General features: G+C 40.0%; 1 protein-coding gene across 2 annotated transcripts in view; it reads left to right on the forward strand.

Moving 5' to 3' along the window:
• Positions 1 to 24,086, forward strand: part of ero1b (endoplasmic reticulum oxidoreductase 1 beta) — an 87,266-nt gene that overhangs the window by 36,349 nt on the left and 26,831 nt on the right. For both annotated transcript variants that reach the window (XM_059982154.1, XM_059982155.1), the window contains exons 8-13: positions 2,239 to 2,285; positions 2,992 to 3,003; positions 3,857 to 3,883; positions 7,027 to 7,119; positions 21,795 to 22,041; positions 23,321 to 23,390. In XM_059982154.1, coding sequence (XP_059838137.1) covers positions 2,239 to 2,285; positions 2,992 to 3,003; positions 3,857 to 3,883; positions 7,027 to 7,119; positions 21,795 to 22,041; positions 23,321 to 23,390 — 496 coding nt within the window. The remainder of the gene's footprint in view (positions 1 to 2,238; positions 2,286 to 2,991; positions 3,004 to 3,856; positions 3,884 to 7,026; positions 7,120 to 21,794; positions 22,042 to 23,320; positions 23,391 to 24,086) is intronic.

Below are 24,086 nucleotides of genomic sequence, written 5' to 3' on the forward strand. Positions count from 1 at the left end.
AAAATTAACTTTAAATAAATCCTTATGTTTTTGGGTAATTTTAATACCCAAATAAGTAAAATGATCTGTGACAACTTTAAATGGTGTTTATAAATTGGAACTTGCATATTTAATGGAAATAGGTTCACTCTTATTAAAATTCAGTTTGTAGCCAGAAAAGCTACTAAACTGAGCAAGCAAGGATGAAATAGCAAGAATAGATATCTCAGGGTCAGATATGTATAGTAACAAATCATCAGCATATAATAATTTATAAGTCACTTCCCAATGAGTAATACCAAAAATATTCGAATTTCTGACAGTTGACCCACTCCCCCACTCTTCTTCATCATTTCCCATTCCTGTTTCCCCCTCACCTTATCTCCTTACCTCCCTCGCTCTCTTTTCCCTTTCTTCCATGGTTGTCTACCCTGTCCTTTCAGATTTCCCCTCCTCCAGCTTTATCTCTTTTAACAATTAACTTCCCAACTCTTTACTTCATCCCTCTTCCTCTGACCATTTCGCCCAACACCTACCCTCTTACTGCCAGCTTACTCTGACTTACCATCTTTTTTTTTCCTGTTTTTAGCCCAAACGGTCAACTGTTTACTCTTTTCCATAGATGTTGCCTGGCCTGCTGAGTTCCTCCAGCATTTTGTGTGCATTGCTTCAAAATATTAGCATATCTTGGACATCAGCTTGGATAGTTATGGTCACTGAAATAATGATTTGAATTTCATAAAAGTGACAATCTCATTAAGAGGATATACAGGTAACATATTTACACAGGGGAAAGACGTATGGTGGCAATCACTTACCAGGGAGTGGGGGAGAAGGCTCAATGTCTTCAGGTGTGAGGCTTCCGTCAGTCAGGCTGAACCATGGATGTTGCATCCTAGATCTCTAGATACCCAAGCTTGGGCAGTTCGATATGGAGAGCAAGCGATTGTCCATGTCGTAAGCCTTCCCTCTCTACACACCAGATGAACCTTAAGGAATGGCAGAGACTGATACAGTTTGGTACCAGCAGCCTCACAGGAATTGCTAAGTTAACATTGAACTTAATGTTGGACTGTCTTAGGGACTCCAGCTCTGGATTTTTCCCTTCGTTTGCTCCTTAAGCCTTTTCCATGAGTAGGTATAGCAGCAAGGCCCATCAGCCCTAAGTGACAGACTTTAAGGTGCCAGTCACCTGCCTTTGCCCCTTCTCCTGTCAGTACAGCTGGACTTGGAATCTAAGCCACACATGAAGGTCAGGAGCTGGACTTGGTTGTCAGAGGCTGTTTGAGATGCATGTCGTTGGGAGCATTTTCTAGGTAGTGGGAGCTTGCCCCTATTAGCACCCCTACCTATAAAAATCAAGGTGTATCTGAAAAGAAAAGGGTAGCTATTACAAGTCTGAATATGCAGTAATTTTATGTCAATTAAATCTGAAGAGGTTGTGTTTCTGATAGTGTAGGTTTGAACAATGCTTTGTTACAAATATGAAAATTCTTAATTTTACTGAAATTTACTGAATCAAATCTCACTTGGTTTGAAGTGCACTGAAATACAAGAACATTTTACTCACAGAAGAACAAACAAGCACAAAGAAATTAAATTTGCCACTGACTTAATAAGCAATAAGACAAGTTTTAGATAGGTGAGCTTTGGAAGGTAAGTCAGAGGGACACGGCATTTGGAGTTTGGTAAGACTAGAGGAGAGCCATGTCAAAATTTAAACATAAATGCAAGAATTTATAATTGAAGGGCTAAGATATATCAGCAAGACAATTATGGGTAAGAGTAATGTAGAATGGATGACATGAAGTAGATGAAAATTGGGTAATGGGTAGAAGTAATATTTAAATTGCAGTTGCCCATGTACAAAATGTATTTTTGTTATAGTTAAATTTGTATGGTGCCAAATCTCAAGGCATATAGGAGTTTCACAGAGTACTACTTTGGAATTTTACTGATACAAAGAAAAATGTGACTACTTTCCTCTATTATCAGATAGGCATCACTTGAATTATATACTGACAATGATTTGGTATTTTTAATGGAGCTATACTGATCAAGGAACTAAGAGAGTTGTTTCTTTGAATAGTGTCCAGTGACTTTGACGTGCCCCTAGCTCTTGAGGGATATTTACTTTGAACAGAAGTATAGTCCAATCCATAGTTAATGAAGGATGTATTATCCAAATGTTCCAATATTCTTGAAACTTGCTCCAATAAGAAAGTGAAACAAGAAAAAAACTTTAAATATCTTTTGCAGGCCTCGCTCTGTATATCGTCCTCTGAATCCATTAGCACCTAGCAGAGGTGAGTTTGTAACTTAAAAAATAATTATATTAACGTGTATCTTTTTTTTAATCTTCAGGGAAAGCAGAAGTTTATTATTTCTTGGCAAAGCTGCATTGCCCATGTTGATGTATTGCTGTATGTAGTTCTTAGCTCCCTAAGAAATTGAATACTATGTCCACGTGATATTTTTAGCTCCCATTATGAATCTCAACCTCATGGCTTTTCATCGATATTTTTTGTCTTTGAAGTGCACTAGTTGAGTAATTGAATGTGGCTGCCACTCCTGTGAACAAATGTCAGTGAGATAAATGGCTAACAAATCTATTGTTAGTGATTCCCAGATTGAACATAAAACTAGGTAAATATTGAAGGATACTGCACACAGTGTTCTTCAAATATTGCAATGGGATCTTTGCTTCCACTTAGACGAGAAAACAGATCTTAGTTCAACTGTTCTTGTAGCAATACAGCATGTACTCAGTGGCATACAAATGGAAGATCAGCCTGGATTATAAACAATGAAGTCATGGCATGAGGCTGGAATCCATAGCCTTCTGACTGGAGCTGACATTTACCAGGTGAATCACAGAATATGTGTGTGTAGGTATAGGTAGCTGAGGGAACAGCCATTCTTTCTTTTATATATTGATTTAGATTTTAGTAAATAATGCAAATTGTCCTAATTTACTTGATTTTCATTCTCAACCTATTTTTCTTCTTTCAGGAGATGATGATGGTAAGAGCAGAAGCGATGACTACGAATGTGTATGAACTGAATTACTGATTCAACAAACTTCTGCACTTCCATTGGTTTGCAATATAAACTATTTGCATAATTGTTCTTTAGTCTAAATGGAATTTTAATCACCAGAATGATTCAGAAATCGTATTTGTATATTAATTGGAAAATAATATACTGTATGTTTCCTTTTAGGCAAGTACTTAATTTCCTTTTGGATTGTTTATAAAATGCAGTGTGAATTTCATCAGCGAAGTATTGGAAGAAGTTTAGTCTGAATGCAATGGGAAAATTTATTGATAGTGATGTTGCCTTTCTCTTGAAGCTTCTCTACAAAACAGGAGTCTATTAGCATTCTCCTTTACAATTTTTATTTACTAACTCCAGTGAATAACAGTGGTTATTTTGCATCTTTAACAATTTTCAAATGAATGTTGTAAAATTCATTGAAAGACATTGAGAACTCCCACTAATGCTGCACAAGGTTTTGGAAGTACAAAGGTAGACCAGAAATCAACTGGTCATAGTCTCAGTGAATGGAAAATTAGGGTTGTTGCATAATGGTTGTTGCTGGAAGATACATGCATTCCTATTAAGTCAGGACTGTTAACATTTTTCTGTGAATAGCCCATAACAATGGGCTTGCTTTTAATTCAAGTTTGCATATGACCATGACCATAATTAATAAGATTTGAAGAATTAAAATAATGCGAGCAAAGTCATACTGTCGAGCATTTATTCATGTCGTTGGGAGTAAAGGCAAAATATCTGTGAGATACGGTGTAATATATTGATAATAGTGCTGAGATGAATTGCATATATTACAAATTTTGATTTATTTGTGTTGCAGGTGAATCCTTCTACAATTGGTTGGAAGGTAATGACTCGTAAAGAATATATTTTGTTTTAATTTAGAGATACAGCAAGAAAACAGGCCTTTCTGGCCCAATGAACCCTTGCCAGCAATTACATGCAAGTGACCAATTTCTAACCCATAAGTCTGGAATTAGGGAGGAAACTGAAGCACCCAGAGAAAGCCTATGTTGTCACAGGGATACAATACTCCTCACAGACAGCAGCACAATTGGCGCTGTAATAGCATTATGCTCACCGCCATGCTACCATCGCACGTACAGTATATGAATTTTAAATCGTGTGGAAAATCCAAGAAGTGGGTTTGTGTAGCACTGAACCTTCACTGTTGCTTGACTGTGACGACAAGCTTATCTTTTGATCATAATTTCTTCATGTACTGATACATCCAAGGGATATATTAATAATCTCTTCTTGTCTAAACTCGTATTTAGGTGTTTTGAGGAGAAAGTAGATTGGATGATGGACATGTAAATTAAAGTAACCTTCTGTTATCCATTTATAACTTCAAAGGCTTGTTTTCTTGGTTCAAAGAAATGCCGCTGAAACTTTGCAATAAGATTAATTTACAAATTTTCTTGTGGAAATTTTATAGATGGTTTGTAGAATTTTCTAAGTCTAATAGCTAGTGCAATTTCAAACATCAAGGTGGGTCAAAGCTCTCTGGGTAAAACTTTATAATATGTCTGAAATATTCAGTATAAAACATGACATAATTTGCTTAGCAATGCACACAAAATGCTGGAGGAACTCAGCAGGCCAGGCAGCATCTATGAAAAAGAGTGAACAATTGACGTTTTGGGCCAAGACCCATCTTCAGGACAGGATAATTTTATTATCATAAATGTGTATCCTGCAATAAGTAAAATTCAGTGTCCAATTTTGTTCTCCAAATAATTACAATAAGTCACAAACCTTCTGGTAAGTCATAGGTATTAGCTCTCACTTGGGTAACCTGCAATTTATGAGATGTTCTCTCTACTATGAAGGCCATTGCTTCCAAAGCAGAACAATATTTGGGGTTTCCTTGTGGGTGTTCTGAGGAAAAAAAGATAGAATGGATGGCAGCAAATACTACTTTGGATGTGCAGAAATCTATACACTACTGAAACTCTCATGCTCTGTGACCTCCAATTAGCACAAACAGTACATTAAAGCGCACTATTTTTGGCTAAATCGACTTAAAACACGTTTACTTATAGAATGCAGGCAAAGTTCAGGGTTAAATATTCATATAAAATTGCTCTCTCGCTTTCACCCGAGAACCGATGTCAGCCATGATGGAAGCTGCCACGCAACACCACGGTGCATGCGTGCGGCCAGCCTCAGAAGCGACTCGTGACGCTCACAGCAGCAACACCAACCGGAGCAAAAGGGCAGGGCAGCTCTATTTCAAGCGGTCACATTCTGCTAATCACCATCAGCATGTGCAGAATTGTGACAGATCTAACTGCCACCTATCAATGAGATAATTAAAACTTAATTGTAATGACGTATCTGTGAGTCTACGAGTCTGTGGTGGCCAGTGCTATCATGTTTGCTGTTGTGCTGGGGCAGCAGGTTGAGGGTAGCAGACACCAGCAGAATTAACAAACTTATTCGTAAGGCCAGTGATGTTGTTGGGGTGGAACTGGACTCTCTGACGGTGGTGTCTGAAAAGAGGACACTGTCCAAGTTGCATGCCATCTTGGACAATGACTCCCATCCACTCCATAATGTACTGGTTAGGCACAGGAGTACATTCAGGCCAGAGACTCATTCCACCGAGATGTAACACTGAGTGTCATAGGAAGTCATTCCTACCTGTGGCCATCAAACTTTACAACTCTTCCCTAGGAGTGTCAGACACCCTGAGCCAATAGTCTGGTCCTGGACTTATTTCCACTTGGCATGATTAACTTATTATTATTTAATTATTTGTGGTTTTATATGGTTATATTTCTACACTATTCTTGGTTGGTGTGGCTGTAACGAAACACAATTTCCCTCTGGATCAATAAAGTATGTCTGTCTGTATTTCGAGACACCCATCAAACTCTTTGCTGCAGTCAAAGGACAGCAGTGACTATATCACGTCCATTTAGGAGAGCGCCAGCCACATCATCAAGAATAATCAGCATTCTGGAGGCTTTCGTGTTACTGCTTCGTATTTTCTGTCCTGCATTAGGGTCAAAAAGGTATGGTCAGCCTAATTATGCCGCGTGGAAAGAGAAGGGGGACATTATGGTCAAGAGATGATACCAAGTGTCATTGGGAAGTGGCAAGGAGAGGAAGAGAACAAGAATCAGATGAGGCCAGGGTTGCATGACAACAGGATCAGAGTCAGGACAAAAAAGAGACAGGAGGAGAGGCATGCACGTCTCCAGAATGACAAAAACAGGCACAGAAGGAGGAGAGAGGAAGAAACAAAGGAGCTGAGAAATGCACGTCTCCAAAATGACAATGAGAAGCACACGGGTGGCAGATCAACCAGAAATGATGCCATCAAAAGTGTCCTTTGTTAAACGAGGAGGAGCTATATTTACCTTGCTAACGTCCTTCTTTAATAAACTGTTTTCTTCAATTTCCAAAGCAAAGCATTACCAATAGCATTTAGGAAAATTTAATGTTCATTCTGGTCACATCAAACTGCACTACCCTTCTCTCAAAGGGTGCCCCAACGGGTCAATCCGTTGTCTAGTTATTAATAAATCCTTAGGATACATACTAGACCAGTTTTAATGACTCTGCTAAAGAGTTTGGAGCATCAAATATGTTGAAAATGATCAAAGCTGTACAAGTGGCTCATCATTCTCTTTGGAAGATCAGGTGCTTTCAAACTTCAATATGAGTACCACTCAACATAGTCAGAAAGACGACTCAATAATTGCAGGCTGCTAAAGTGAACAATAAAGTTTTGGGATGTACCTTGATGTTTATCATTTAACATTATTAATGTATTACAAAAGATGTGGGTATTTTTTTATCTGCATTTGAAATTTCCTAATTTCCCTTTTAAGAACTCTTCTAAGTAGGTTGTGAAAGAATATCAGCTGAAGTTTTGTTATTTAATGTAATGTTAGATCGGTACATTGATAAAATACAACTTCATATTTTTCTGCATTATAAAGTCTCAGATGTAACTTTTCTGTTTGATATTTTTTTTAGGTCTTTGCCTTGAAAAGAGAGTATTTTACAGGTTAATTTCTGGACTCCATGCTAGTATTAATATACACCTTTGTGCCAAGTATCTCCTCGATGGTATGTATGAATATTTTGCTTGGCAAAAACAATTTGAAATATTACATGTCAGAGCTATTTAATTAAGGCATTATATCATGCAACATGTTAATTTCACACTGTGCCTTTTACCTTGGCTGGGTTACGTGGCTAGATGTATTTTCATATTAATTGTAAAAATGCCTCCAATTTTCCTTCCCTATTCTATTCATGAGCATTGGCTTAAATTATATACATAATAAAATGACGAACGGAAAAATAACTTACAGTGTCCGCATCAATATATTTGAGCTTGCTTAATTTACATTGGCAGATCAGTGGAATCATTGAAGTTCAGGTCATGTTTAATCTGACTTGGTCATAACTTGCTTTAATTATGTCTGGTTGCTTTGGATTTCCACCATCTGCAGAATTTCTCATGTTTGTAAACCAAGAGTGCCTTGGGTTAAAATCCAGTATAATGCTGCTATTTGATCTTGAGTGGTAAGGTAGAGTAAAACTATTGCAGTATATTCTTCTGTAATTTCTGGTGATTCTGGCTATAGACGGGTGAATGAATCACAATGATCCATGTTGACTCTGGTGATTTTTGTGATCCAAAGTTTCTTTATTCAGAAGTCAAGAACGAGGCATAAACTTGGTGGTTTTGGCTCTTTATTCAGTTTTATAAGAACAAAAATTATAAAAGATTTAATTTTATTGTCAAAATATGCATGTACAATACAACTACTTGTCATCATATCCTAAAAAATAGCTCAGACTAGAGAGTTAACAAGACAACCAAGTGTTAAGAAATAACCTTTGAAACAGTCAGGATCAGTGGCATGACATAGGCTGTAGAGAAACTCACTTTTTAAAAAAAAAGAAATACTAAGTCAGCTGTAGATTGATCCCAAAGGAAATTACAGTGTCACAGTGGTATTACAAGTACGCAGGTGCACAAATATTAGAAGATAAGTAAGAAAGAATAAAAAATAAGTTACCTCAAGCATTCTAACAGGAGGGGGTTATCACTTCCCCAGCCTTAGGTTGTCTTCTTATAGAGCGTAATAGCCGAGGGTAAGAATGACCTCATATAGCGCTCTTTGGAGCAGTGCAGTTGTCTCACTCTATTACTAAAAGTGCTCCTCTGTTTAGCCAAGATGGCATGTAGAGAGTGAGAAACATTATCCAAAGTTCCTAGGATTTTTCGTATGATCCTTTGATCTACAATAGCCTCCAGTGTGTCCAGTTTGATTCCTATAACAGAGCATTTGTTTCTTATCAGTTTGGGCCTGTTGGCATCACCTGTGTTTTTTTTTAACTTTTTTTATTGAGTTTTCAAATAATTACAGAAATAAAAGAAAATATATGAAAAAATATATATATACCCTTCCCCCCTCCCCTTAACATCCCTATAGAAAAAAAAGAAAGAAAGAAAAAAAAGGGTGCCTGGATATTGGAAGATCCCCACATGCTCCATGGAGCTCGTAATAACTTTAGTATATATATTTATTTCTTTCCCCAAATAACCAATTATTTCATCTTCGGAGCACCTATATATTTAATCCTGTCTTTTGTAAATAAGGATGCCAAATTTTCAAAAATGTTTCATATTTATCTCTTAAATTATAAGTAATTTTTTCAAGTAGAATACAGCCATAAATTTCCTTCTTCCAACGATCTATACTTAAGTATGAATCCGATTTCCAAGTAACTGCAATAGCCTTTTTGGCTACTGCCAGTGCAATTTTTATAATTTCTTTCTGATATTTATTCAATTTGGGTTTTGGTTTTATCCGTTCAATATCACCTAGTAAAAATAATATTGGATTATGTGGAAGTTGTGTTCCAATAATTTGTTCCAATAAAACTCTTAAATTTGTCCAAAAATGTTGAATTTTAGAACACGACCAAGTAGAATGTAAAAAAGTACCGATGTCTTGTTTACATCAGAAACACTGATCAGATAAATTTGGGTTTAATTAATTTATTTTTTGTGGTGTAATATATAATTGATGTAAAAAATTATATTGCACTAATCTTAACCGGACATTTATTGTATTTGTCATACTATCAAGACATAGTCTTGACCAATTTGTTTCTTCAATTTTAATATTCAAGTCACTTTCCCATTTTTGTCTTGACTTATGGACTCCTTGTTTAATTGCCTGTTTTTGAATTAAGTTATACATACAAGAAATAAATTTTTTAATCTTTCCTTTTTGAATTAAAGTTTCTATTTCATTAGATTTCGGCAATATCATTGTTTGACCTAATTTTTCTCTTAAATAAGCCCTTAGGTGGAGGTAACAAAAAAGAGTGTTGTTTGATACTTTATATTTATTCTTTAATTGATCAAATGACATTAATATACCTCCTTCAAAACAATCTCCTATATATCTAATCCCTTGTTGAAACCAATTATATAAAAGTTGATTATCCATTGTAAAAGGAATGTCTATTTTGAATTAAAGATCTCTTTGCTAATAAAGATTTCTTTGTCTCATCATCAACATTTATCTTATTTCATAAGTCAATCAAATGTTTTAATATAGGAGATTCTTTCTTTTCCCGTATCCATTTAGATTCTCATTTATATATAAAATCTTCTGGTGTATTTTCTCCTATTTTATCTAGTTCTATTTTAATCCATGCCGGTTTATCTTTCTCAAAAAAAGATGCAATAAATCTAAGTTGATTTGCTTTATAATAATTCTTAAAGTTTGGAATTTGTAACCCTCCTAGATCAAAATTCCATGTCAATTTTTCCAACGATATTCTTGACATCTTACCTTTCCAAAGAAACTTCCTCACATATTTGTTTAACTCTTGAAAAAAACTTCTGGGGTAGTTGTATTGGTAGTGATTGAAATTAGTATTGTAGTCTAGGGAATATATTCATTTTTATGGTATTTACTCTACCTACTAATGTTATTGGTAATACCATCCATTTATCAAGATCTTCTTGAATTTTTTTCAATAATGGTAAGTAATTTATATAAGTTCTTTATATCATTATCAACTCTTATGCCTAAATATTTTATACCATTTGCCGGCCATCTAAATTGAGTTATTAATCGACATTGACTATAATCTCCTTTAGTAAGAGGTAAAATTTCAATTTTATCCCAATTTATTTTATAACCTTGTGGCGACCCATTTCCTGGCGCATCCGAACCGACTCACAATTAGATAGCCTACAGGGGTTTGCGAGCACAGAGCTTTGGAGCCTCTGCGCCATGGGGGACCGGTTGAGGGAGGCTTAAAAGTGAGGCTGAAGTTTTCGAATAAAGTTTTTTTCCTTCGACTGCAGTTACCAACTCCGTGTCGTAATTTTAGCGCTGCGTGTAGCACACCGCTACAATTGGTGACCCCGACGGTCCAAACGATTCTTGGACCAGAAATGACCGACGCCGCCTCTGTTCATGCGGTTTCATTGAAACTGCCGGGTTTCTGGACACAGTGCCCGGACCTATGGTTCCAGCAAGCCGAAGCCCAATTCCACGTTCGCCAGATCAGCTCAGAAGACACCCGCTACTACTACGTGGTGAGCTCCCTCGACCAGGACACAGCGGCCCAGGTCGCGGAGTTCGTATAGTCGCCCCCGGCAGACAGCAAGTACACGGAATTCAAAGCCCTGCTCCTCAGGACTTTCGGACTCTCACGGGCGCGAGCGGGCTGCCCGTTTACTGCACCTGGACCGTTTGGGAGACAGATCTCCATCGGCTTTAATGAATGAGATGTTGTCTCTGGCCGACGGACACACATGCCTCATGTTTGAGCAGGCATTCCTGGAGCAGCTGCCCGAGGACATACGCCTGCTGCTATCCGATGCGGATTTCAGTGACCCCCGGAAGGTGGCAGCCCGGGCGGACTTGCTGTGGAACGCCAAAAAGGTGAGCGGGGCGTCCATCGCACAGATCTCCCAGCCATGCTCCCGGCAGCAAACCAGTCCAGGCCCGGCCGCAGAGCCCGCCAACCCCCGGCCCAATGAACACTGGTGCTTCTACCACCAGCGGTGGGGCGCAGAAGCCCGCCGTTGTCGCCCGCCCTGCAAGTTCCCGGGAAACGCCAGGGCCAGCCGCCGCTGATGGCTACGGCGGCTGGCCATCGGGATAGCCTCCTGTATGTGTGGGATAGAAGGTCGGGATGCCGGTTTTTGGTCGATACTGGTGCTGAGATCAGCGTTTTACCCCCAACGAGTTACGACACCTGCAGCAGGGCACCGGGTCCCCCCCTGAGGGCCGTGAATGGCAGCACAGTAAGGACCTATGGCACCCGTCAGGTGCAGCTACAGTTCGGCTCCAGCCAGTTCATGTGGGACTTCACACTGGCCGCCATAGCCCAACTGCTTCTGGGTGCGGATTTTTTGCGGGCTCACAGCCTACTGGTCGACCTGCCCAGGAAGAGACTGGTACACGCCGAGACCTTTCAGACGTTCTCCCTGGGTGCAGCCCAGTTGCCAGCCCCTCACCTCGGCTCCCATCACGCTGTCCGACAACGACTTCACCAGGGTCCTGGCGGAGTTCCCATCGGTTCTGGCACCGCAGTTCACAGCGGCCATGCCCAGGCACGGCGTACAGCACCACATCCCGACCCAGGGACCACCCCTCCACGCCCACGCTCGGCGGCTTCCCCCAGACAAGCTCTGACTGGCGAAGGAGGAGTTCCAGAGGATGGAGGAATTGGGGATCATCCGGCGGTCCGACAGCCCATGGGCCTCCCCCCTGCACATGGTGCCCAAAGCGACGGGGGGCTGGAGACCGTGCGGCGACTACCGCAGGCTGAATGAGGCTACCATACCGGACCGCTACCCTGTGCCGAACATTCAGGACTTTGCAGCAAACCTGCACGGCGCACGGATCTTCTCCGAGGTAGACCTCGTCCGAGGGTACCATCAAATCCCGATGCATCCTGACGACGTCCCCAAAACGGCTCTCATCACCACTTTCGGCCTTTTCGAGTTCCTCCGCATGCCGTTCGGCCTGAAGAATGCCGCACAGACGTTCCAGCGGTTAATGGACACAGTGGGACGGGACCTGGACTTCGCGTTCATCTATTTGGATGACATCCTCATAGCCAGCGGCAGTCGTCAGGAGCATCTGTCCCACCTCCGTCAACTCTGCGCCCGACTGAGTGAGTACGGTCTTACAATCAACCCCGCCAAATGCCAGTTCGGACTCGATACCATTGACTTCCTGGGCCACAGGATTACTAAAGACGGGGCAACCCCTCTGCCCGCTAAGGTAGATGCGGTCCGCCTCTTTCCCCGACCCACCACGATCAAAGGCCTTCAGGAATTCGTAGGTATGGTCAATTTCTACCACCGCTTCCTCCCTTCAGCTGCCCGGATCATGCGCCCCCTGTTCGCCCTGATGTCAAGTCCGAGCAAGGACATTACCTGGGACGAGGAGTCCGCCGCCGCTTTCGTTCAAATGAAGGAAGCTTTGGCGGACGCCGCAATGCTAGTACATCCCAGAATGGACTCCCCTACCGCCCTCACAGTGGACGCATCAAACACGGCAGTCGGTGGGGTGCTGGAGCAACTCATCGCAGGTCGCTGGCAACCCCTGGCGTTTTTCAGCAAACACCTGCGACCACCCAAGCTTAAGTACTGTGCTTTCGACCGGGAACTGTTGGCGCTCTACCTGGCAATCCGGTATTTCAGGTACTTCCTAGAAGGTCGGCCCTTCACCGCGTTCACGGACCACAAACCGCTTACCTTTGCGTTTACGAAAGCGTCCGACCCCTGGTCGTCCCGCCAGCAACGCCACCTGTCCTACATCTCTGAATACACGACGGATGTCCGGCACGTCTCGGGTAAGGACAATGTTGTGGCGGATGCGCTCTCTCGCCCTACCGTTCATGCCCTTTCCCAAGGGGTAGACTTTGAGGCACTGGCAGAGGCGCAGCAGGCGGATGAGGAGATTCCGAGTTACAGAACCGCAGTCTCCGGTTTGCAGCTCCAGGACCTCCCCGTAGGCCCAGGTGAGAGGACCCTACTCTGTGACGTCGCCACCGGCCAGCCCCGTCCAGTTGTCCCGACAGCATGGCGGCGCCGCGTTTTCGACTCCATTCATAACTTGACGCATCCCTCCATCCGGACAACTGTCCGGATGGTTTCCAGCAGGTTCGTTTGGCACGGACTCCGCAAACAGGTCAGTGAATGGGCCAAAACGTGCATGCACTGCCAGACGGCCAAGGTGCAGCGGCACACCAAAGCCCCACCGCAGCAGTTCCATCCCGCCCACCGGCATTTCGACCACATTCATGTGGATATCGTGGGCCCCCTGCCAGTGTCGCGCAGAGCGCGGCACCTCCTGACAATCGTGGACCGGTTCACAAGATGGCCAGAGGCGGTCCCGCTCACCGACACCACCTCCGAATCTTGTGCCCGAGCCCTGATCGCCACCTGGATATCTCGCTTTGGTGTACCAGCCCACATTACCTCCGACAGAGGCGCCCAGTTCACCTCCAGCCTGTGGTCAGCTATGGCCAGCCTTTTGGGGACTCAGCTGCACCACACCACTGCCTACCACCCACAGTCGAACGGGCTAGTGGAGCGTTTCCACCGTCACCTGAAGTCGGCCCTCATGGCCCGCCTGCGAGGAGCCAACTGGGCGGACAAGCTTCCCTGGGTCCTACTCGGCATCCGCACAGCGCCCAAGGACGACCTGCATGCCTCGTCGGCCGAGTTGGTATGCGGCGCGCCCCTGGTCGTCCCCGGGGAGTTCCTACCAGCCCCACGGGGGCAAGAGGAAGAACCCGCAGCAGTCCTGGGCAGACTACGCGAGAAGCTCGGTAACCTGGCCCCCATACCCACTTCACAGCACGGGCGGCACCCGACCTGCTTACCCAAAGACCTACAGAACTGTAAGTTTATGTTTGTACGAAGGGGCGGGCATCGGCTGCCGCTGCAGCGGCCATACGAGGGGCCGTTTATGGTGCTCCGGAACAACGGGTCCACGTTCGTGCTAGACGTTGGGGGGAAAGAGGAGGTTTTCACGGGGGACCGCCTCAAACCGGCCCATGTGGACCTGGCGCAACCGGCCGAGTTTCCGGCGCCTCGGCGCAGAGGCCGACCTCCCAAGCAGGTTCTGGCCCAGACTGTGGACATTGGGGGGTGTATCGCCGGTTCTGGGGGGGGGGGGGGGGGTTATGTGGCGACCCATTTCCTGGCGCATCCGAACCGACTCACAATTAGATAGCCTACGGGGGTTTGCGAGCACAGAGCTTTGGAGCCTCTGCGCCATGGGGGACTGGTTGAGGGAGGCTTAAAAATGAGGCTGAAGTTTTCGAATAAAGTTTTTTCCTTCGACTGCAGTTACCGACTATGTGTCGTAATTTTAGCGCTGCGTGTAGCACACCGCTACAACCTGATATTTTCCCATATTCTTCTAATCTATAGGATAATTTACGCAATGAGTGCAATGGGTTTGTTAAATAAAGCAGAACATCATCAGCAAATAAGTTAATCTTGTATTTTTCCTGATTAACTCTGAAACCCTTAATATCTGGGTCCATTCTAATTAATTCAGCTAATGGTTCTATCACCAACACGAATAAAGCAGGTGATAATGGACAACCTTGCCTTGTTGACCTTGTTAACTGAAATGGTGTTGAAATTTGACCATTTGTCGCTACTTTAGTTTTGGGATTAGTATTTAAGGTTTTAATCCATTTTATAAAAGATACTCCTAATCCATATTTTTCCACTACCTTAAATAAAAAATCCCATTCCAATCTGTCAAATGCTTTTTTTGCATCTAAAGCAACTGCCACACTCATTTCCTCCCTCTTTTGCGCCAAATGAATTATACTAAATAACCGAGTTACATTATCTGCCGATTGTCTATTTTTAATAAATCCTGTTTGATCCATATGTACTAATTTTGGTAAGTATTTAGATAATCAGTTAGATAAGATTTTTGCTATTATTTTATAATCAGTGTTTAATAAAGAAATAGGTCTATATGATGCTGACTTTAAAAGATCTCTATCTTTTTTTGGTAATACTATTAAAATAACTGTCAAAAAAGATTCTGGAAGTTTATGCGTTCTTTCCGCTTGATGTATTAACTCCATGAAAGGAGGAATTAATAAATCTTTAAACTTTTTATAAAATTCAGGTGGAAAACCATCTTCTCCTGGATTTATTACTTTGAAGTGATCCTAGGGCTTCTTCAACCTCTTTCAATGTAAAAGGCATATCTAATCCCTTCTGTTCTTCCGTATTTAATTTTGAAAGAGTTATTTGTGATTTAAAAAAAAAACCTTTCTATCTTGACATTATCATTTTGTGATTCTGATTTATACAACTCAAAATAAAAATTCTTAAAAGTTTCATTAATTTCTGAAGGTTTATAAGTAATTTTATTTACTCTTGTTCGAATTGCATTTATTGTTTTAGAAGTCTGGTCTTTTTAACTGCCATGCAAGGACCTTGTGTGATCTTTCACCTAGTTCATAATATCTCTGTTTAGTTCTCATAATTGCTTTTTCTGTTCAATATGTCTGGAGTGTATTATATTGTAACTTCTTATTAATAAGTTGTCTTCATTTTTCTTCTGTCATATTTCTTTGAGATTCTTTTTCTAATTTTGTAATCTCTTTTTCCAATTGATCTATTTCTATCATATATTCCTCCTTAATTTTAGAAGTATAACCTACTGTCTGACCTCTCAAATATGCCTTCATTGCTTCCCACAATATAAATTTACCATCAACTAAATGTGAATTTGTATCTAAAAAGAACTGAATCTGCTTTTTCATAAAATCACAAAAATCTTGACGTTTTAGTAATATTGAATTAAATCTCCATCTATAAATTGATTCCTCTTTATCTATCATTATCATTGTCATTATCAAAGGAGAATGATCTGACAATATTCTCACTTTATATTCCACATTTTTCACTCTATCTTGAATATTCGTTGATAATAGGAAAAAATCTATCCTTGAATATGTTTTATGCCTATTTGAATAAAATGAATAATCTCTTTCTTTTGGATTAATTCTTCTCCATATATCAATCAAATTTAAGCTTTTCATCAATGATAGAGTTAATTTTACTACTTTTGATTTTGTGACCACCTTTGTTGATCTATCTAAAACTGGATCTAGACAAAAGTTAAGATCGCCACCTATTAATATTTTGTCATGTGCGTTAGCCAAATTCAAAAAGACCTCTTGTATAAATTTTACATCATCTTCATTTGGTGCATAAATATTCATAAGAGTCCACAGTTCTGAAAAAATTTGACAATGTATAATTACATATCTCCCCACCAAATCAATTAATACATTTTGTATTTTAATTGGTAAATTTTTATTAACCAAAATTGCAACTCCTCTCGCCTTTGAATTAAAAGAAGCTGCAATAACATTTCTAACCCAGTCTCTTTTTAATTTCTGATGTTCTATGTCTGTTAAATGTGTTTCTTGTAAAAAAGATTGTAAAAATGTGTTTCATTTTTTTAATGTATGTTAAAATTCTTTTTCTTTTTACCAATCAATTAAGCCCATTAACATTAAAACTTTAAAAATTCAGTAAATTAGTCATTATTTTTAATTTTGTTACTCCAATCTATAATAATACCTAATCCTTCAACTTTCGTGGTATCTTCGAAAATCTTTTTAAAATTCTCCATGTTGCTATGTGTGTCCCCACCGATCATCCAGGCAGAAAGATAGAAGAAAAATAGAGTATAAAGAAAACAACAAAATACACCCCTACTAATGTTGTGAAAAAAAAAGATCACAACATTACCTCCCTCTGTTGCACGGGTCATGGCGATCGCCATGATCGCATGTGAATCCCGCAGTAACCGATCCAAAGCTTCCCAGCCCCCCCACAACATAAAAAAGTATATATATATAAGAAGAAAAAAAATACTATTCTCAATTAGTATTTCTGAAATGTTGCTTTTCTCCCCTGTATCATCCTTAAATGTCCATCACTTCCGTTCACTGTCTCTATCTTCATCTTTAATCCATTACGCTTGGAAGTCTCTATGTGTAATTAGTGAATAAATGGAAGTTTTTGTGCGAACTCCTCCACTTCTTGATAATTGGTAAAAAAATCTTCTTTTTCCCTCCTCCAAAAAAATTATCATTGTTGCTGGGTGATGCATTATAAATTGATAACCCTTTTCCCATAAGACTTTTTTCGCTGGGTTAAATTCCTTCTTTCTCTTCAAAAGGTTATAACATATCAAGATAAAATAGAACTGCCTTCCCTGCTATCATCAATGGCCCGTTTCTCTTTTTGGCACGTTGGGCAGCCGCCTTCAGGATATTTTCTTTATCTTGGTATCTTAAGCATTTTATCAAAAATGATCGTGGATCTTGATCAGCTTGAGGTCTTGACCTTCAGGCTCTATGAGCCCTTTCAATCTCAATTAGAGTTTCTCCTTCCATATCCAATTTTTCAGGGATCCATTTTTGAAAAAAATTTATTGGATCTTCTCCTTCTATATCTTCTTTAAGTCCAACAATTTTAATATTGTTTCGTCTACTAAAATTTTCAAGCTTATCAATTTTTTCCATAAATTGTTTTCTTTCTGATGTCCAGCAGTAATATCATCTTCCATTTTATTCATTCTTTCAACCGTCTTCCGTTGTAGTTTCCAAATCTATAATTCTCTTTTCCATTTTTTCCTGTCTTTTTGTCATTTTATCAAACATAATCTCCATATTTGTCATTTTTCTTTTGATTACTTTTAATGTGCCTAATTTACGCACTATTTGCATCAAAGTCTTTTCTATATTTCCAGAAAAACTTTTACCTCCATCTTCATTTGATTTTTCTAGAGAATCTGACTCTCCCTCAGATTCACTTTCACTTTCGGTTTCAGTCGTAACTGGGATTTGTAGTTCTGGTTGCTCTCGTTTGCACATGCTCCTTCCTTCACATTTGCGCAGTTCTCGTTGGTCTTTTTCTTTAGGATTGATCGATGTTGCTGCAGTTTCCTGTTCTGTATTGCCGGAGGTGAAATGTACCTGAGCCCGCAGTTCTGTGGCAGAAGTGGGCCTTGATTCTGTTCCAACTTGCGTTGTCTTCACGGTAGTAGTTTTCTTCATCTTCTGTTTGTGAGGCATAACTTGAAACAATCCGGAGTAGTTTATAAGTAACTTTTAGAAAGTATTGACTAACTTTTCTTCACTAAAACATTAATTTATTGATTTTTTACGGGAGAGCTGGGTTCCAGCGTCTCGATCCTACGCCATCACGTGATGTCCCCGGCATCACCTGTGTTGATGCCATTGTCCCAGCGGATCACCACATAGAAAATTGTACTGGTGACAACAGACTGATAGAACATATGAAGGAGAGACCTCCGTACTTCAAAGGACCTCAATCTTCTCAGGAAGTAGAGACAACTCTGGCCCTTCTTGTGCACAGCTCTGTGTTGGTACTTCACTCAAATCTGACATCCAGGTGCACATCCAGGTACTTGTAGGTCCTCACCACATTCATGTCCCCGTATTAACGGAGCAGTAGAGGCTTCGTCATCCTAAGGTCTATCACTGTCTCCTTTGTCTTACTGATGTTGAACTATAGATGATTCAGCCTACACCATTTGACAAAGTCCTGCACCAGGGCCCTGTATTCATGCTCCCGACCGCCATTTATACACCCAACTATTACTGAGTCATCAGAGAATTTCTGCAGATAACTGTTGTCAGTCTTGAAACTGAGTTCGACATATACAGGGTAAACAGGAGGGAGCCAATACTATCGACTGTGGGGTCCCAGTGCTGCTTGTAGCCATGTCTGACATACAGCTCTGAAGCCAAACAAACTGGTTTACCAGTCAGGTAGTCCATTATCCAGGATACAATGGAAGTGCCAATCTTCATTGAATGGAGCTTTCCCCCCAGCAATGAGGGCTGTATGGTATTGAAGGCAATTGAGAAATCTAAAAACATGATCCTCACAGTGCTGCCCTGCTTATCCAAATGGGAGTAGGCTCTGTTTAGCTGGTAGATGACAGCAACGTGGACTCCAACATGCTCCTGGTAGGCAAACCACAGGGGACTGAGAACTGATTTGACCATGGGTCGGAGGTGAGCTAGGACCAGTCTCTCTAGGATCTTCACGATGTGTAAATTCTGGGCCACTGAGCGGTAGACCTTTCTTGGCTACTGGGACCACACATGTTTTCCATACAGTCGGGAGTGACCCCTTTCCAGGCTGAGACTTCAATTGAAAATGCACTGTAGAACTTCATACAGTTACTCAGCACATTCTTTCAGGACACTGGTATTCACACTATTTCTGTCCCAGTGCTTTACCATGTCTGAGTTTCCCCAGAGCCCTGCTCAGTATTGAAAGTGAGTCCATGATGACTGGGGAGTTGGGGAAGGTAAAGATCGAGACAATCGCAGTTGGTATGGGAGGTAGATGCAGAGCAAGGAGGGGATGTAGCCTGTATTGTTCATCCACATGTTGAACTGGAGGAGGAAGGAGGAGAGGATTTGGTGCTGAAGTAGCATTGGGTGCCTTGGCACCTAGACTGGTGTGCTGAAGGGATTGTGAATTGTACTACAATAATTGAAAATTCTCTGAACAATTACACACGTACAGGTAATTACATAAAATTATGTCAGCATAGGAAAGTTAAACTAAAATAAAAATAAATGAAAATTAAGAATTCTACATTCAGAACCAACTCAGTCCACTTACCATACAATTGAAGACAGTTCAAAAGACATTAACGCAGGCTAAACTGGGATGGCAGAATTGTCTAATCAAGTGATGTTACACTAACTAGGAAAATATTCTTGGAGTTCCTGCTCAGGGTGTAGTGAATCTTTAGAATTCTCTACCTCAGCTATTTGTGGGTAGCTAAAAATGTAACAGCTGTTGTTTTATTGTGACCTTGTGTTTGATCAATGCAAATTCAAGATTCACATGTGAATAGTAGGATTGGACACAATCCTACTAATTGAGTAGTAGTTTTTTAAACTACCAACAGCTACATCGGAATCAAGTTTAGTCTAACCAGCATATGTCATGAAATTTGTTAACTTTGCAGCAATGAAATATATGGTAAATATAGGGGAAAATCTGAATTACAGTAAGTAAATGTTTCTTAAATAGTTAAATTAAACAAGTAGTCCAAAAACAGATATAACGATAGTGCTCATGAGTTCAGTGTCCATTTAGAAATCAAATAGCAGATGAGAAAAGGAGGCAGAGGTTCCTGAATCAATGAGTGTGTGCCTTCAGGCTTCTGTACCTCTCTGGCGATAACAGTGAGAAGAGGGAATGTCATGGGTGGTGGGGCTCCTTCATGGAGGATGCCACCTTCCTGAGGCACTGCTCTTTGAAGATGCTTTGAATACCACGGAAGCATGCACCCATGATGCAGCTGCCTAATTTTACAGCTACCTGCGACTTACTTTGATTTTGTGCAGTTGTGCTGCACCACCCCCACACCAGACAGTGATGTAGCCAGTCAGAATGCTCTCCACAGTTTGGAAAACAACTGTAGATGTTTAAATGTTTTGTGTGACAAGCCAAATCTCCTCAGACTAATAATGAAATGTCTTGTCTTTATAGTTGAATGCTGTCTTGTCTTTATAGTTGAATCAATATGTTGCAATCAGATTAGGTCCTCAGAGATATTGACATCCAGTAACTTGAAATTGTTCATTCTCTCCACTTCTGATTCCCCCTATGAAGATTAGTTTGTGTTCCCTCGTCTTGTGCTTTCTGAAGTCCACAGTCAACTCTTTGGTCTTGCTAATATTGAGTGCAAGGTTGTTGCTTTGACACCTCTCAACTACCTGATATATTTCACGCCCTCTCATCGTCATCTGAGATTCTGCCATCAATGGTCAAATCATCAGCAAATTTATAGATGACGTTTGAGCTTTGCCGAGCTGCACATTCGTAGGTGTAAAGAGAATAGAGTAATGGGCTAAGCACCCATATCTGTGGTGCACCAGTATTGATTGTCAGTGAGGTAGAGATGTTATTTCCAATCCAGACAGATTGTGGTCATGAAAATACACCCAAAAAAGTTTCTATTTAAAGATGCATGGTCAGCCTTTTATCTTGGCTGGGGGTTTATGGGGGTGGGAATTTGCTAACTATGTGGATGTTGATTTGTTCACATCAATTTCCCTTTTGTGGTCTACTTCCAAGTAATTTATAAAGTCCAAGAGAAAAGGCAAAAGAAAAAAATAAATCTTTTGATGTTGCAAACTGTAAGTTGAAATCATATACTGCGACAGATTACTGCGTGAATTAGCAATACTTCACTCTCTTTGCAAAGCACAAAATGAAGTTTTTGTTTCTGTTATGTCACAAAATCATTAGTATTGAGAGCCTCCTCGCAGCTCCACTAGGAAGGTCTGCTGGGTTGTGTTTACGTTGTTGTTGTTGCAGATTGTGTTGTTCTGCTGAACATTGTTGTCATGCTGTGTTGGTGCTGGAATGTGTGGTGACACTTGTGGACTGACCTCCAGCATATCCGTAGGTGTGTTGGTTGTTAACGCAAATAACATATTTCACTGTGTGCTTTGACGTTTGTGTGATGAATCTGAACTTGATTCATTACCCTTTACCAGATGGTTCTTCATATACAGCAAAATTGTATGTGTTAGTCCATAATATGTTCATCAAGGGTATTACATATTATTTCAGTATTGCACATCACTTTTAAGTATGTTATTTCAATTATTATTTGATCTATTTTTTTCAGATGGGTGGGGAAGAACGAGATGGGGACCAAATTTAGAAGAATTTCGATTTCGGTTTCACCCTGCTGAAACAAAAGGAGAAGGTCCAAGAAGGTTGAAAAACCTTTATTTTTTATACTTAATTCAACTGAGAGCTTTGTCAAAAGTAGCTTTGTACTTTGAGCGTTCAGTTGTGGACTTGTACACTGGAAATGCAACGGAAGATGCAATTACCAAAGAGCAGCTACTGGAGGTTCTCAATGAAACCAAGTAAGAGAAATGCTTAAACTTTGATATATTGTGCATGATTTTGCTTAAAACTCCTGAATCTAAAACAGTCATTGATCAGTTTTCAGTAACCATTTTAATTTGGTTGAAGTTTTAATGTTTTAAGTCTGTATGTATAGAAGATAAGTTGTATACAATGCATACCTGGCTGTATCCACTGGTCTTTTTTACAGTTCCCCGAATGTAGATGTGCAGAAAGACCTCTGGTTTTTCTTTGGTTGTTATTTAATTAAAATTACAGAATCATAGAGCTCAGAAATGGTCCCTTTTGGACCAGCTCATCCGTGCCAAACATGTCAGACACTCTCACACTCACTCCAGGTCCGAGAGCATCTGAAGAAAGGAATAGAGAGTCAGTTTTTTGGCCAAGACACACACAAAATGTTGGAGGAATTGAGCAGGCCAGGCAGCGTTTACAGAAAGGGCTGAAAGCTATCCAAATATTTTTTAAGCATTGTAATTGTAAATGCCTCTACTACCGCATCAGACAACTTATTCCTAACATTTATGTTGGCCCACCATGTCATTCATGTTATCCCACCATTTTTGTTGAAAAATAATACCCCTAGGCTACCAATTTTGTATTGTCTAATAAAAACTTGGTGTTCTCATCCAAGCTATTTATATTACAAACAACAAAGATCCCAGCATCATTCCCCACAGTACACTATTTTTTATGGACTTCTAACCTAGACTCATCTACCACATATCCTTTGCCTCATAACACCAAACCAATTTTGGATCCAGTTTGCCAGTATACCTTTTAACTTTGTGGACATTTAGAACCTTGTCAAAATTTATTCTGATCTTCAATGTAAACCACATCTATCATGCTTTCCTCACAATTTTCTTGCTTACCTCTGCCTGTGCTTTGTATTTCTGTGAAATAACTTGTTTGATAAAATGACCAATAAGTTTTCTTCGACCTCTTTAATTTTGAATTCAATTGCTGCTTGTTTTTTTTTATTGTGCCTTTTGATACTTGGGATACATTGTTGCAGTGAGTAGAGTAATTTAAAAATTGTTTATATTTTGACATTTAGAAGTTTTATTTATCACTATTGCCTCTTTTTTCAACAAGAAATGTAATTATTTTATTTCATTATAAAATCTGGGATCTAAGTGGTACTATATTACTGTATAGGTATTTGCTAGAACAAAGCAATTTTTTTTAATTTATTGCTCTGAATTCCTTTACTTGGAGTATTTCAAATCCTTTGGTTTCATTTTGCTGTAACAACTATAATTCCTTTTCTTGTAGATCATTTCCAATGCATTTTGATGAGAAGTCAATGTTTGCAGGTGATAAGAAAGAAGCTAAGACATTAAAGGTATATGGTTGGAGTATTCTTTTGTAAGAACATCAGTAAGATTCTAGAGATTTTTCATTATGACTCAAAATTTTTAAATGTATGAATCAGGTTATTTAAATTGGTCAGATAATCACTGAATCCACGGCACTACATGGCGGAAAATAATGCCTAACTGTATTGTACTTGACATGATGCATAATGAAGTTTGAAGTTAAATGAAATATAGGAAGATAAAGACGGGGCTCTGAAATGGTACACAACTGAAAAATGATACAGTATCCTAGAAGGTTCCTCCAACTTGCAAAGTACAAACCCCATTTCCAGAAAAGTTTGGATATTTTCGAAAATGCAATAAAAACAAAAATCTGTGATATGTTAATTCATGTGAACCCTTACTTAACTGACAAAAGTACAAAGAAAAGATTTTCAATAGTTTTACTCTGGGTCTCAAGATGGCACTTAGGGAGTGAGACTGTTTTAGGCTTCGCTCCAATCTTTTTACTTTTTTCTACCTACAATCACCCCCTAGTTGACCTGTTTATACCTATTCTAAAGGGGTTGATACTTATGAATTTTTTTTCGACTGTTTGAATTATTTTTCAACTCGTTAAAATGTCTAAACCATGAGAACCTAAGGAATTGTAACTGGTGAAAGAACTGTTAACTTTGGAAGCAATTGCGAAACTTATGGATGAGAGACTTGAAGAACTGGAG

This window comes from Hypanus sabinus, chromosome 10 (assembly GCF_030144855.1).
Source record: "Hypanus sabinus isolate sHypSab1 chromosome 10, sHypSab1.hap1, whole genome shotgun sequence".
NCBI classification, from domain to species: Eukaryota; Metazoa; Chordata; class Chondrichthyes; order Myliobatiformes; family Dasyatidae; genus Hypanus; species Hypanus sabinus.